At 52.3% G+C, this 14,830-nt stretch overlaps 1 protein-coding gene across 2 annotated transcripts in view; it reads left to right on the forward strand.

The window, feature by feature from the left end:
* Positions 1–301: 301 nt before the first annotated feature.
* VWC2 (von Willebrand factor C domain containing 2) overlaps positions 302–14,830 on the forward strand; it is a 117,754-nt gene continuing 103,225 nt past the window's right edge. The window contains exons 1-2 of one of the 2 annotated variants that reach the window (XM_060019766.1): positions 302–515; positions 2,337–3,135. In XM_060019766.1, coding sequence (XP_059875749.1) covers positions 2,458–3,135 — 678 coding nt within the window. In that variant the 5' untranslated portion in view covers positions 302–515; positions 2,337–2,457. Of the gene's footprint in view, positions 516–1,007; positions 1,121–2,336; positions 3,136–14,830 lie in introns of those variants that run through there. The other variant, XM_060019767.1, reaches the window with a different exon arrangement.

Genomic DNA, 14,830 nt, shown 5'->3' on the forward strand with positions numbered 1-14,830 from the left:
CGCAAGATCAAAGCGTAAGACCAAGTCTGAACCACACAGGCCTCTGCTTGACAGCTTAGCATCCCAGCGAAGTTAACCCGAAATGTTTCTCTTCGGTGACAGGAGAGTGTGGGCAGGAAAGAGGGGACATAGGCATCGACCGGGGAGAGATGGGCAGAGAGCCGGAAAGCACGCTGAACGGGTTTTTATGAGTTTCTGACTCTTGCGCCTATACCTCCGGGTTTCGGAATGTAAAGAGGAAAAAAAAAAAAAAACCCTCCCACAGGCTGCTAGGCTAACACGGCCTTCGAATTCCAAATTGAACACACTTTGGTTCTGGTTTTTCAACAGTCGCAAGACCAAGCCGTCCACGGGGAGGAAAGCCAGAGGGGGCCAATTAGGAAGGAAGAAATTAAAGGGAGGAATAAAGGAAAGGAAAAAGCCCAGATGAAAGGTCCAGCGGAGAGTGAGTGACAAGGCCGGAGGATGGCAGCCGGCGGCGGAGGTGGGGAGGCGGCTGCGCTGCAAGCTGACAGGTGGGTCTCGGGCCTGGAAGGGGGCGGGTGGGCGGGAGACCCTCCAACCCCTGGGCAGCGCCGGCCGCCGCGGCGACGCCTCCCGAACCCGGGCCGCAGAGGAGGGGCGGGGAGCGCGCGGGGCGGGAGGCGGGCGCGCGGGCTCCCACTCCGGCCTCGGCGCCACTCGCCCGCCGCGCTCCGGGCGTCCCTTCTGCCTCCGACGCGCCGCGGATACCCCAGCCTCCGGCGCCTGGTACGGGGAGCTCCCCGCGCCTGCCAGAGGAGAGGAGCGAGGCCGAGCCGGGTTGGCCCCGGGGCACGATTCGTCGCGGAGACGCGGGGACCAGACCTGAGGATGAGCGGCGGAGGGCGGCCCGGGCACTGACGCGAGTTGGGGCCACGGCTCCCGGCCGCCGGCGGTGCGATGAGCCTGCCAGCGGAGACGCCCTAGCCGGGTGCACGCGCCGGGCGAAGCGCGCAGGTGGGGCTGCGCTCTCCGCGGTGCGCCCCGCGCCGGGCCCCCGCCGGCCGGAGGATGGGCGCCGGCGCCCCAGGGCCGCGCCCGCCGCTGCTGCCCCAGCGCCCGCCGCGAGCCCCGCGTCCGGCCGGCGCCCTGTGCTCATGTACGTAGGCTGGGCGCCCGCCCCCGGGGGGTGAGGGTCCATGTTGGGTGTCCGCGCCCGGGGCGCCCTTCCGCCTCCCTGCTGCTCGGGAGCAGCCCCCTAACCCAAGGCCAAGTTTGTACATATGGGTGATCGCCCGGGCTGAAGTCCGCCGGACCGGGGATGGGGGTGGGCAGAGGGCACGGACGACCCGAGCCTGCTTGAGAGGGGTGGGGATGAGGGGGAGGAAGCCACCCGGAGGCGCGCTGAACGGGGGGGCGAGGGGAGTTGGAGGGCTTGGTGGAGAGAGGCTGGGTGGCCAGCATCCTGCGGCGTCTAGGGTTCCATGGGCCCCTTGGGGCGGCATAAAGTTTGGGAACCAGAGAGGCTTTCGGAGACAGGCAGAGTGAAGGGGGCTCGCCCCGCCCGGCGCCCGCCATCCCCGGCCTCCTCCACCGCACACCCTAGTGCTGCCGGGCCCCCCTGCTCCACCGCCACGACCCCTCCCGGGTCAAAGAAATTAGGCGACTGCGCGTTGCGGCCCACGCAGGGGTCTCTGGTCTGCGCCCCGAGTCGCTGAGCGGCTGCCGGGGTGCTGGTGGAGGAGCCCCAGCCTCCCAAAGCCCCGACCCGCAACCGGGAACGGGGGTTGGGCTGGGGGACAGTCACGGACCTTCTGAGCAACCGGGCGGAGGGCGGAGGGCGGGGAAGGGGCGTCTGCGCCCCGCACTGGTGGCGTTTGCAAAGTTGTTAGGATGAGTCACCGGGTCCTGGGAGCTTTCTTACCCCCCTCGCGCCCTTCTTCCCCAAACACCTTCGGGCAAGCGAGGAAGGGTTTCCCTCTTATTTTCCTGCACTGCCGTCAGCGCCCGCTCCACTGCGGAATTCTCCACTGAGTCGCCTTTAGGGAAGTGTGGCCGGGACCCGGAGGGGGCTCCGGGATCCGGAGTTCTGTGGCTCCATCCGAGCCTTGCAGGGGGCGCGGGCCCCGCTAGCTGCATCCCCGCTGCTCCGCCACCCGCTAATCAAGAAGACACGGGGAACACTGCGGGCCGGTGTTTTCCTGGGACTCGCTTCCGTGTCCGTGTCCACAGTCTGGGATGTGTAGGACCCCGGGCCGTGCCCCGGCGCCGGGCATGCCGCCTCTGCCCTCGGGGTCCGGCGCGTCCATTTCGGGAGCCGCCGGGCCGGGCGCGCGCGGGCCTCGGGGCTCAGCTGTGCTGCTTTCTCTCCGCAGGGACGGCGGCTCCAGACTGGCGGCGGCGCGCCCCCGGGCTGTGAATGCGACTCGCCCCTCGACCTCGCTCCCCGCCCGCCCGGCCGCCGGGACGCGGTAGGGGTTGCCCAGCTCCACTGCGATGGCAGTTGGCGCGCTGTCCAGTTCCCTCCTGCTCACCTGCTGCCTGATGGTGGCTCTGTGCAGCCCGAGCATCCCGCTGGAGAAGCTGGCCCAGGCGCCCGAGCGGCCGGGCCAGGAGAAGCGCGAGCACGCGTCTCGGGACGGCCCGGGCCGGGTGAGCGAGCTCGGGCGCCCGGCGAGGGACGAGGGCGGCGGCGGCCGGGACTGGAAGGGCAAGGGCGGCCGCGGGCTGGCCGGCCGGGAGGCGTGGAGCAGGCAGAAACAGGCCTGGGCCGCCCAGGGCGGGGGCGCCGGGGCCGGGGACCTGCAGGGGCGGCCCCGCGGGGACACCCCGCACGAAGAGCCCCCGGCCGCCGCCGCCCAGGACGCGGCGGGCCCAGACCCAGAGCCCACGCCCGAGCTGCCGGAGGAGTACGCGTACCCGGACTACCGGGGGAAGGGCTGCGTGGACGAGAGCGGCTTCGTGTACGCGATCGGGGAGAAGTTCGCGCCGGGCCCCTCGGCCTGCCCATGCCTGTGCACCGAGGAGGGGCCGCTGTGCGCGCAGCCCGAGTGCCCGCGGCTGCACCCACGCTGCATCCACGTCGACACGAGCCAGTGCTGTCCGCAGTGCAAGGAGAGGAAGAATTACTGCGAGTTCCGGGGCAAGACCTACCAGACCCTGGAGGAATTCGTGGTAAGAGGCGAGCGCCCGGGCGACTTTGCGCGTCCCAGGAGAGGGTGAACCGGCTCTGAGTCTCCACTTTGGAGAAGAGGCGCTCTGTGGTTTTCAGAGGTGGGCGGCGCTGTGCCCACGTCCCCTCAGCACGACCCCTCTTTTTCAGTGCTGAAGTAATTTTTGAAAGCCGTGTGCCCAGTCCATGTGCATTCGCTCGGTCTTCACGATAAAAGGGTTTCCTTAGAGTGAAGCCCGTGGCCCTAAGGCGAACAGCCTGAGCAAAATCACTGGCTGTACTTTTAACCTTAATTGGCTGCTCCTGAGTTAAAAGTGTTGCTGCCGAAATGCTCGCCCTGTTTTCAAACACAGGGTAATTTACCCTGCTGTTTGGGATGTGTTCTTGAGCTAATAGCTCATTAAGGGAGACTGTACATATAAATAAGCCGTTTCCCTAGATTATGTGCTGGGTATCAGGCAGATGTTCTAGAAATTAAAAGAAAAAAATGCTTGCTCAATAGATGCTAAAACAAAGTCGACAGCAAAAACAACAAGTCCAGGTTACGGTTAAAAATGGTTTTATTTTAGGTGAGTACTGGTAATAATATTAGTAGTGCTATTTCCTGAATGCCTAGTGTATGTTAGACTCCAGGCTGCATTTCTCACCTGTATTAACTTAGTTAAACCTCAAACCACGCAATAAAGTAGATTATTATCTACTATCTCCAGCTGATAAAGAAGAGGAAACTGAGACACAGAATATTTTTAAAAGGTGTCGAAGGCAACACAGCTGTTAAGGAGCAGATTCATGTGTCAAGCACGCTTTTACCCCCTACACTCTTATTTGAACCAAAAGCCCAGCCCCACAGGGGCACTGGTGTGGATGGAGATGCCATCCAGTGCTTGTGCTGGCCGGGGGGGTGAACTCCCCCCGAAAGCCCTGCTTCTTCAGTACCGAGCCTGGGAGACAACTGCACGGCTGCTCAGTCATTCCAGTCCCCCATGGTCGGCTCAGTCCAACTGGACTTGGCCAGTTGACTTGGCATGCCAGAGGTTTCCCGGGCAGCAGAGGGCATCCTGGCACCTCCAGCCCCCAAAGCTGAACAAGGAGGCAGGTGCGAAGGAATCCTTCAGGGTGCCCAGACCGTAGCCTCTGAGATCTGCAAGTTGAGAATGTGCCCAGGATGTGACAGCGTGTAGTGAGTTTTAGGAATGAATTCCTGAGTGTTGTAGAAATATTAATATAAAGCCGAGAAGGACAGATCTATAGGTAATGTACGAAGTGTGGAGATGCTGGGATTTGGTCAGAAAAGATGAGTTTCCGTTCTGGTTTTGCCACTAATGGGCTGCATGATGGGAACAAAGCACATCTCCCCTCTGGCTTTCTTTTTCCTCATCTGTAAGGTAAGGGCCCGAAATTCCTTAAGGCTCCTTGGAGTTCTAACAACCTGACACCCAGGGTTTATCTCCAGGCAAACCTGTTTAAGACAGTTCTTGGCTTCAGCCCTTTGGAGAAACAGACAACCTTGATGAGAACCTGCTAGGAACCAGGCCCTGGCCATACTACAGAAGTGAGTCTGGAACCCTGCCCTCAGAATGCTCCTGGAGGACTGGGGAGCTGGGCAGATGCCTCCCCAGATGTTCTGGGGTGCAGCCCGGAAGTGCATAAGTAATGCTGGCCATGGGAGCTGGTGGAGCCCAGAGGAGGGGCCTTCCGTGTTGGCCTGGGACGGGGCTGTAGCCAAACGATTCTCTGGAGTTTTAGATTCATAGGAAAACCTAAGTGTTACAAGATCGAAGACGAGGGATTAGTTTCTAATTAATACCATTTATGGTTTGCACTGTGTGTGGTTCCATAGTCATTTCTTGTAGGTGTCCATGAGGTAGGATGAGGAACTACTAGCATTTTGATCTCAAAAGCCCAAACGCATCCCAGAGCAGCCGTCACAGGTAGAAGGAAGAATTCGAGCTTCTGTTCTGTTATTCATTGCTAAGTGCTGGATGCCATGAAGCTGCCCATGTGTATGGGGGTGGGAGATCGTTTTTTTGTTTGTTTGTTTGTTTTGTTTTTTTAACATCTTTATTGGAGTATAATTGCTTTACCGTGGTGTGTTAGTTTCTGCTTTATAACAAAGTGAATCAGCTATACGTATACATATATCCCCATATCTCTTCCCTCTTGCGTCTCCCTCCCTCCCACCCTCCCTATCCCACCCCTCTAGGTGGTCACAAAGCACAGAGCTGATCTCCCTGTGCTATGCGGCTGCTTCCCACTAGCTATCAGTTTTACATTTGGTAGTGTATATACGTACATGCCTTGTATTGTATTCCTGTTTTCAAAAATTGGTGCATAAGTAGAATGTGTTTCCCACTCTGAGATGGGAGATGATAGCAACTAAAGGTAGATTGGAAAGATTATAATCTCAGTGAGAATTAAAATACCAATAAAGCTATTTTTAGAGTATTAAGAGCATCTTTCATCTTCAAGTGATCCTTTGTTCTTAACTTTCATCCAATCATTACCAGATGCTAGGATGACGCTGTGCACAGCTGCTATAAAATTTTCATTATATTCCTGCTCCTATGATAAGTACAACTGCATAACGATTGCGTTGTATATATCATGCTTGTTCATTCTGTTAATATCAGGAACACTCGTAAGGCATTTCCCTAACTTAGTGTGGCTTTGTGCAAGTTTCATTCCATGAACAAAAGAGGGTGCGGTGCTTTCTGGGAGTGTTGGGAGGATAAGCATAGAGGGGTATAGGGTCAGCTGTGAGTCCAGGGGTTTGTGGGGCACAACTGCTCTTGTAGCTGCTCTGGGTCCTCCAGGCTTCCAGGAGACCCATCAAGGCCTGCAGTTTGCACAGCACACAGTACATGGACGACAGGAAAGGAACGCATTTTACATCTGAAGCGCTTTGTGCTTCTCTGAAAACAATGTAATTCAGTGGCGGTTGAGGTGCCAGAGGGTCATGTCTGGGGCGCTCCCGATCACGGCCAGGTCGGGGGTGGGGGGTGGGGGGGGTGAAAGGCAGGCCGGTTCTGGGCCTCTTTCCTTGGGAGGCACGCAGGCGCTTTCTGTTCTCTGCTTTCCGAGAGAGAGTCGGTTACTGAGGGAGGCTGGGAGCTCGTGGTGGGTGCCTGAGAAGGTGGAACCCCGGATCCTTGTGCCTGTGATGCTATTGCGCACATGTTCCGGACAGAGCGTGTCTCTTGCCTGCCCTCTCTTGCTCCTCTGTCCTGGGTATGTGTCTGCAGTCCCTGTGCCCGGTGCACAGTGAGGCCAAACAAACCGAAACGTCAGAGTTCGGAGCCGAGAAAGGTTTATTTATCACGGGGCCATGCCAGGAGAATGGCTGACTCATGCTCCAAAGACCCAGTGGGTTTCAGGGAAGAAGGTTTTATAGGCAAAACCTGTGGGGCGGGATTCAGGGTGTGTAACCCTACTCTGATTGGTTGGTGGTGAGGTCACAGGGCGGTGCTCCAGGGATCTGTGCTCAGCCTGAAGTCACCATCCTCCACTGGGATGGGGGCCTTAGTTCCTGCAGAAGAGCTCAGGGATATGGATCAGAAATCTGTGCCCACCCCTCAGGAGGAACTGGGACTCTCCCACATCCTGCCCCTGTTTCCTTCTGCGTTTCCTCGCTCCCCTAATTAGTGACTATTTGAATCTGCCCTTTGGAACTCAGGGAAGGTCTTGGAGGCAGAAACCTTTTTCCTACAAACAAGAAATAGAAAGCACAGAAAGGCTTTTGTACTTGGGAGGGCCCCCCAGGGTCCTGCTGGGTTTCACTCTCTGCCCAGTTTTCTCTGTACTTCAGTCCTGTCTTTCCCCTTCTCACCGAGGCTCTTTACCCCATTCAAATTCCCATTCCTTACAGCCTGGTTGATCTCAGGCAGATGTCAGCAGAAGACCTTCAGTGAAATACCGTTAAGCTGCTGATAACAATTAGAGTAATACCCTCATCCCTCCAGGGATGTTTGCAGTTTAGTTTGTATATTCAAATAAAAACATAGTTACCAGTAGAATGTCCTCCGCTGCCTCTGAAATTATACCAAGCGTCCTGTTCTTACACCCGCAGGCCTCCAACTTCGAGTAAGGAAGCTGGTCTATGCGTTTATAATTTTTATACACGGATGCTATTCACGTGCTCTCTCGCTTCCTGGGGCATGCCATCTGTATAACAAAGTACCACAGACCCGGTGGCTTAAACAATAGAAACTTACAGCTTCACAGCCCTGGAGGCTGGAAGTCTGAGATCAAGGGGTGGGCGGGGCTGATTCCTCCTGAGGCCTCTCTCCTTGGCATGTAGAGGACCGCCTTCTCCCTGTGTCCTCACATGGTCGGCCCTCTGTGCATGTCTGTGTCCTGATCTCCTCTTCCTATAAGGACACCACTCATATTGGATTAGGGCCAACACATATGACCTATTTTACCTTAATTACCTCTGTAAAGACCTTGTCTCTAAATACAGTCACGTTCTGAGGTATTGGGTTTAGGACTGCAACATCTGAGTTTGAGAGGGGACACAATGCAGCCTGTAACATAGGGTCAGTGACCAGAGTTGACCTCGTAGGCCTGGGTCCAAGGAGGCGTAGGGAATGCAGTGGGGCAAGGATGCATCAGCAAGTATGACTGGAAGAAAGAATTAGTAGAGAAGGCACAGAGTGATGGGTAATACACGGGATGCCTTATAAACATAATTATGCCACCCACCCAGATTTTGGTGATTTAGTGTCTATTCCATTCTGAGCTCCACTTCAGGAATGACTGTGCTACTTACTTATGTCAGTGGGTCCTTGTAGCATACGTATGAGGGCCTCACTTTTAAATTTGCCCCTGAGAGCTACCATACATGCCAGCAGCAAGTCAAATTTGAAATTCATTAGTTAAAACACGATTCCATTTTGAGCAACAAAAGAACTTGTTCCCCTCCTGGGAATCCTGATTTCAGGGGAACCGTGAAGACAGAAACAGGGTCTGCAAGCTTGTTTCCGTGTTTTGTAGAACCTAACAGAATGCATGCGACTCCCCGAGATACAGGAGAACTGAAATTTCACTTCGCTTTCGGTTGGGATGGTATCAGTTCTGTGTGTCCACGCTGGTTACCGTAGCCGATCAGGAGGTCTGACTGGCAATTGTATTAAGTCTTAGAAGAAAAAGAGAAAATGAATTATTGATACGTGTTGCTTGCTGGGCTGTCTTGCAAAGCATGGGGACCGTTGGACAGAAGATCAGTGAACGAGGTAGTCACAGGTGAGATGACCCGGGACCACTGAGTCACAAGCCTCTCCTGGGGCCTCAGCAGCCGACTTGTTGCAAAATCTCCTTTCTCAGAGTTTATTAATGAAAAAGAACTTACATGAAATTTGGAGTCAAAAGCTCCACCTCAATAGATCTCTACTGCAATTATGAGCAAGTGCCCATAAAGAGAAACACAATTCTCCATATTTTTCAGTCTAATCGTATTTATATTCTTTTGACTGATGTTACTTAGACCAAAACAACACCATTATTATTTTCCTTTGCCGAGGAACATGAACTAAGTTGTGTAAAGTCGACGTTCTTTCCTGTAAGTCAGTTTCATGTGCGCGCTATTGCTAGGACTGAATTTGTTTTGGCTTCTAGGAAGATTTGGCAAATTCTGGACTTCTTAGTTTCTGCCCTTCTGTTCAATGCCATTTAAATGTTAACTTTTTTTTTTTTTTTTTTTTTTTTTTTTGCGTTATGTGGGCCTCTCACTGTCGTGGCCTCTCTCGTTGCGGAGCACAGGCTCCGGACGCGCTGGCTCAGTGGCCATGGCTTATGGGCCTAGCCGCTCCGCAGCATGTGGGATCCTCCCGGACCGGGGCACAAACCCGTGTCCCCTGCATCGGCAGGTGAACTCTCAACCACTGCGCCACCAGGGAAGCCCTAACTTTTTTTTTTTTAAAGAAAGGAGAGTACCTATGGTTTCCCTAGACCTTTCAGATGTGTCCCTAACTGAGGTAGGGGAAACCTAACGCGAATGACTGCACTTTTACATGCTCCGTGCAGTACTTTATTTGTGTGTATGAGACAAATGCTATAAAAGTTCCCACAGGACATTTGGTCCTATCCAAAACTTCCATAAAATCTCTGGTCCGTAAGATATTCCACCTCTGCCAAAAGGTCCTTGATATTTGCAAGACCATTTTGTCCGGTCCAAAACTTACATAAGATATTTGGTCCATAGCAGAAGGTCTTTGTAGCAACATGGATGGATCTAGAGATGATCATACTAAGTGAGGTAAAACAGGAGGAGAAAGACAAACGTCATATTATATTGCTTATATGTGGAATCCAAAAAAAGATACAGATGAACTTTTTACAAACGAGAAATAGACTCACAGACATAGAAAACAAATTTATGCTTACCAAAGGGGAAAGCAGGGGGAGAGATAAATTAAGAGTTTGAGATTAACACACACACACCACTATATATAAAATAGATAATCAACAACCACCTACTGTGTAGCACAGGGAACTGTATTCATATCTTGTAAAAACTGTAATGGAAAAGAATCTGAAAAATTATATATACTAATATAATATAATACTGAAACATTTTGCCGTACACCAGAAACTAACACAGCATTGTAAGTCAACTATACGTAATAAAAAAAGAAGAAAGGTCCTTGATATTTGGTCTTGTCCAAAGCCATTTGGCATGGACTCTTTGGATAGGACCAAATTTCAAGGACCTTTGGGTGTGGACCAAATGTCTTATGGAAGTTTTAGACAGGACAAATATCTGCTAACCTAAATGTTTAGTCTTTTATGTTGGGAAGAAGGAAACCAACATTCATCCATTGCTTATATGTTTTATATGTTGGGTGGGGGCAGGGTTTACACAATAGACTGATGAGCTGGTGGTATTTTTTTTTTTAAAGGAGAGAAAACTAAGGTTCAAAACAGTTAAGTAACTTGACCGAAGTCATCAAGCTCGTGATGGGGGAGCCAGGATTTGAGTCCTGGTCTGTTGGACACTTCCTTCCAACTCTGCCTCTTTACCTTCCTGATCCCGTGGGGATGGAGGGGCATTTTGTGTGTGGCTGGGACTGCACAGAGTCCTTACCCTCTGAAGACGTGAGCTTGTGTTCTGGTTCATCCCTGTGCCCGTGGGCAATACTCAGAACCTCCTTATTAGCTGGTGGGAAAACGTGGAGAGGATGCTGTCTCTCACATTATAAGAAGGAAATGAGAGATATGAGAACCTGCAGAGCTCTGCACAAACAGCAGAACAAAAGCCTGCTGCACTTGCGGCCTGGGGAGTTGTGCATCTCAGGGGCGGTCCTGCCCCAGCATGGCGCTTGGTCACCAGCAAGATGGCCTGTGAATTTCCTCACCATCAGAGAGTGACTCTAGGGCGCTGTGTGTGCCCAGAAGTGTTTCCTTCTCAGATCTGATAAGTCCCAACAGAAAGCTCATGCTTACATTTATTTATTAAAAAATACTTTTTTGAATAAATATTTGCAGGCATTGGGCTACATCCTGGATATACAGTGACAAACCGTCAGGTCCCTCCGATCAAGGGGCAGTGACCCTATAGAGAGTGATGTGCCCAGAGGTTGGTCAGGTGGGGTCGTGGTCTGCAGGGTAGGCAGGTGGAGGCCCCTCACCTAGATCTCACTGCTGTTAATGCTTTGTGTTGAAATGACAGAGGAAGAAGGATCCTGGGGCAGCTTTCTAGGGAAAAGACCAGAGCCTGTTTCCGATAGCATAGTTGTGAGATTGAGTAAAGGATACGGTCTTCCGCTCAAGTCTGCACCCCCTGTAGCCGTCCTTCATGGCACGGTTCTGATTATGTAGCCGGAAATCCTTCTTGCTGCTTATCTGTTCCAAGGCTGAGATCCTGCCAGCTGGATCTCACTTCTCCTTCTATTTCTGTCGGGCACTGGGGTGCGTCCAGGACAGAGGGTGCCTTTCGAATGGATGCAGAAAAGGATGATGTCAGGCATCTGCCCGTGGCCCTGCGAGCTCTCTGGGAAGCCCTAGGCCTGTGGAAATGCATAGCAATGGAAAACTAAGATGCCGTGTGGCCTGTGCATTTCCCCTCATGGCAGAAATGATTTTACCTGGGAATATGGAAGACTCATAGGCTGAAAACCCACTGTTTAGAAAACTCATGAAATCCTGGATCTCATACAATAAAACACATCTTCTCAAAAGCACAGCAGGAATGGCAAAAAAATAAGAGAAATTAGTCCATAGAGGTGGATGTATGAAACCAGACAGGAAAGTCAGTCGTTCAGGGGAGGCTGTCCTAGGGTGTCCACTGATGCCCGGGACCTGGACCCTTGGTACTCGAGGCCAGGCTGGGCCACGTCACAAGTCCAGGGCCCCAGGTAGGGAGAGTCAGATCAGGGTACCTCTCATAAAAGCAGACTGCCCGGAAGAGCCTGTCCTGCAAGAGGTCAGTGTAGACACACCCCCTGGATGGCCTCAGCACTGGGCAGAGCTGGAGGCTTCCCTCTCAGCAGTTGCACATGCCCTGCTGTGGATGTGGAGCCCCTAGTCATGCTTCCCTGAGGGCTCTGGATAATCCATGTGGAATATTTTTATTTAAAGTGGTCCCAGGTTGGCAGGGCCCACAGGTATCTGACAAAGGCAAACACTCTCCAGCCGCAGAGAATCCCCCCAAATAAGGTTCCAAGGAATGTGATGTCAAAATAACAATTCCACACAAGAGGAAAGAGCGTCAGAAACCAGAGTCAGCCGAGACAGACGCAGTCAGATCAGACCCAGGTGTTGGGATACAAACGAGAATATTTTCTTATGCACAGAGAAATAAATGCGGGAATCAAGTGGATGGGTAAACCACATCAGTACATACCAAGTGCTTGCTAGCTTTGGAAAGGAATCACATAGAGCCTGTATAAAGGAATGCTACAGTAATTGGAACTAATCTTCAAGGGGAGGATCTGACAGGATGATAGGTGCAGGTTGTGAGATAAGTTAGTGAATCTGGGGGTAGATTTGAAGAAGTTGCCCAGAATGAAACACAGGTGCACGGATGGAACATAGGAAGGAAATGTTTTGGTATATGGAGGATAGAGAAAGAAGGTCTAACATACATCCAGTTAGAATTTTGAAAGAAGTAGCAGAGAATGTGGAGAAGATGAAGTGATAGTACCGGAGACTTTCTAGTTGAAAGACCCCTATTTCCTGATGCAGGAATCCCAGTGAATCTAAAAAAAGATATATGTATGTGTGTGTATATATCTCACACACACATATATTAAGTATATATAAAATATTTATATATATACATATATGTGTGTATATATATATGTATGTATATGTATAAAACCACACCTAGTGAGAGTGCAGAACACCAGAGAGAAAGGAAACATTTTAAGAGGGACCACAGAGTCAAGACTTTATCTGCAAAATAGCAGTAACTAGGCTGACCCCTGACATCTCGTCAAGAATAGAAAATTTCCGCCAGGATTTCCCTGGAGGTCCAGTGGTTAAGAGTCCATGCTCCCACTGCAGGGGCCATGGGTTCAATCCCTGGTCAGGGAACTAAGATGCTGCAAACCACCTGGCACAGCCTAGAAAAAAGGAATAGAAAACCCAAAGCTGTAGAAGAACATCTTTAAAGAACAAAGAGAAAATAAGCATGAATTCAATGGATGTACCTGGCAAGACTATCTTTCAGGAATGAGCCTGAACAAAAATATTTTTCAACAAAAATAGAGTGCGTACTACCAAGAAACCTTTACTAAAAGAAGTTCCAGATGCAATCTAAAGGCTGAAATCCAGGAAGCAAAACAGGATCCCAGAAGCAGAGGCACAGAGTTAAGAAAGAAGGGATCAAAACCCCTCCTTCACTAAATTGCAGATCAGTAGTTCTCAACTGGGGTCCACGTTGTCCCTACGAGGGAGCCTTGGCCACATGTGGAGGCGTTTGTGGTTGTCATAACTGGGGTGGGCAGACGTTACTGACATCTGGTGGGCGGAGGCCAGACAGGCTGCTGGAATCCTACAGGGTCCAGAACAGCCCAACAACCAATATCAAGGGTGCTGGGGCTGAGAACCCCGACTGCCTATTACAAAAGCGGGGGCCTCCGGGGTGGTGACAGCTGAGCTGGTGGTGGGGCTGATGTTCCCGTGCCTTGCAGGGGTTGGTGTGTCCTGTACTGAATTTTGAGCTGTGAAATTTATCCTTAAACAGGAGATGCCATTAAATACAACTTTTAAATGTTCTTGGAAAAAGATGATCGCTGGGGAGCTGGTGCAGCTTGAGGCCAAATTCTGAAATAGGTGAACATTTTCAAAGGCTCCTTCTGTCGTCCAGGGCTACAGGTCACAGGTGGCACCAAGCTCCAGTAGGCCATGGCCAACTGTTCTGCCCTTCCTGGAAGAAAATTCAGACCACTTCTAAGTGATATGCCCCCTGCTCCCGAAGCGCCTCAGAAATAAATACTAACATACACCGTACCAGACAGGTCGGCCCTTCTGTATCATGTCTTTGCTTTTGTCAGAGGTTGACGTGCTACACTCGTTTATATCTATCTCCCTGGTCCAACTTTAAAAGGTTTCTTACTTACATTTTACTTTTAAATTTCATGCATTTTTTGAAAAAGTGTCTCAATATTTTCGTTTCAGAAGGCTTGAAACAAAATACGCAATTAGTTTCAAGCAAGCCAGGACTCGTATTTATTCATTCCTGTTAAGGTGTCAGGAGCCGTAGCTCTGTCCCCGGTCACGCTCTCTCATTGTTGACAGTTATGTTCTGGGGGCACAGGGCCCTTGGCCAGTGGACGGCTGTCACCGTGGCACCTTTCTCCCCTGGGGCCGCAGTACAGGGAGTCCCCAGCTGGCCAGGAGGCTGGCAGTCCCTTCCCACGTGGAACAGGGCCCCCCTGAGCACCTTTGCCTCAATCGGCTGGTAGTTCAGCCATGTCACACTTGGCAGAAATGTCAGGGAGTGTGGGGTAGGAAAAGAAAGAATTCTGACAAGGCTGCTGCCTTTCCCTGGGCCTGTGAGGAACAAGGGACGCTGGTGGCCTGAGGGATAAACTGTGCTGGGATGTCAACCCCTCAGCTCAGGTCACCTCCTGCAGCAGAGCCCCCTCTGGCCTCCTGTGCCCTCCAGGGAGTCAGAGAAATAAGCTCATCTTGCTCTAGGGTGACAGGATGCAGCAGCTGACACAACTGAGTGCTCGGCTCTCAGGGGTGCCTCTGAGCTCAGAGACGGATCCCTTTCTTGTGAGTGAGCCCCACAGTCTCTTAAACCCCCGTGGAAAGGGACCTCATTAACTGGAGAAACTGCTGGGCTGGCCTGTTGTAATATCAGGATGCTTTGGAAGAGGCTCAGCTTCAAGGGGAAGTGCAGGGGCCAAAGGTGTGAGCTGAGGATGCCTGTGCCCCGTTCTCCCGCCCTGGTCCAGCACTTGCTGGGTGATTGGCAGCTGAGGCAGGCTGATGGGAGCCAGGCTCCGACCTCAGATGTGTCCGGGTGGCCACGTCCTAGTTGGCGATGGTGAGCCTTGTTCCTGGAGCTGGGTCAGCTGTCCTCTGGTTAGCACAATTTTGTGTGCCTGACGCACAGTGAGGCCACGCACTGGAACGTCGGAGTTTGGAGCAGAGAAAGGTTTATTGCAGGGCCATGCAAAGGAGACTGGTGGCTCATGCTGTAAAAAGCCCCCAGCTCCTCAAAGGGTTTCGGCAAAAGCCAGGTGAGGG

Source organism: Delphinus delphis, chromosome 9, assembly GCF_949987515.2.
Source record: "Delphinus delphis chromosome 9, mDelDel1.2, whole genome shotgun sequence".
Taxonomy (NCBI): Eukaryota; Metazoa; Chordata; class Mammalia; order Artiodactyla; family Delphinidae; genus Delphinus; species Delphinus delphis.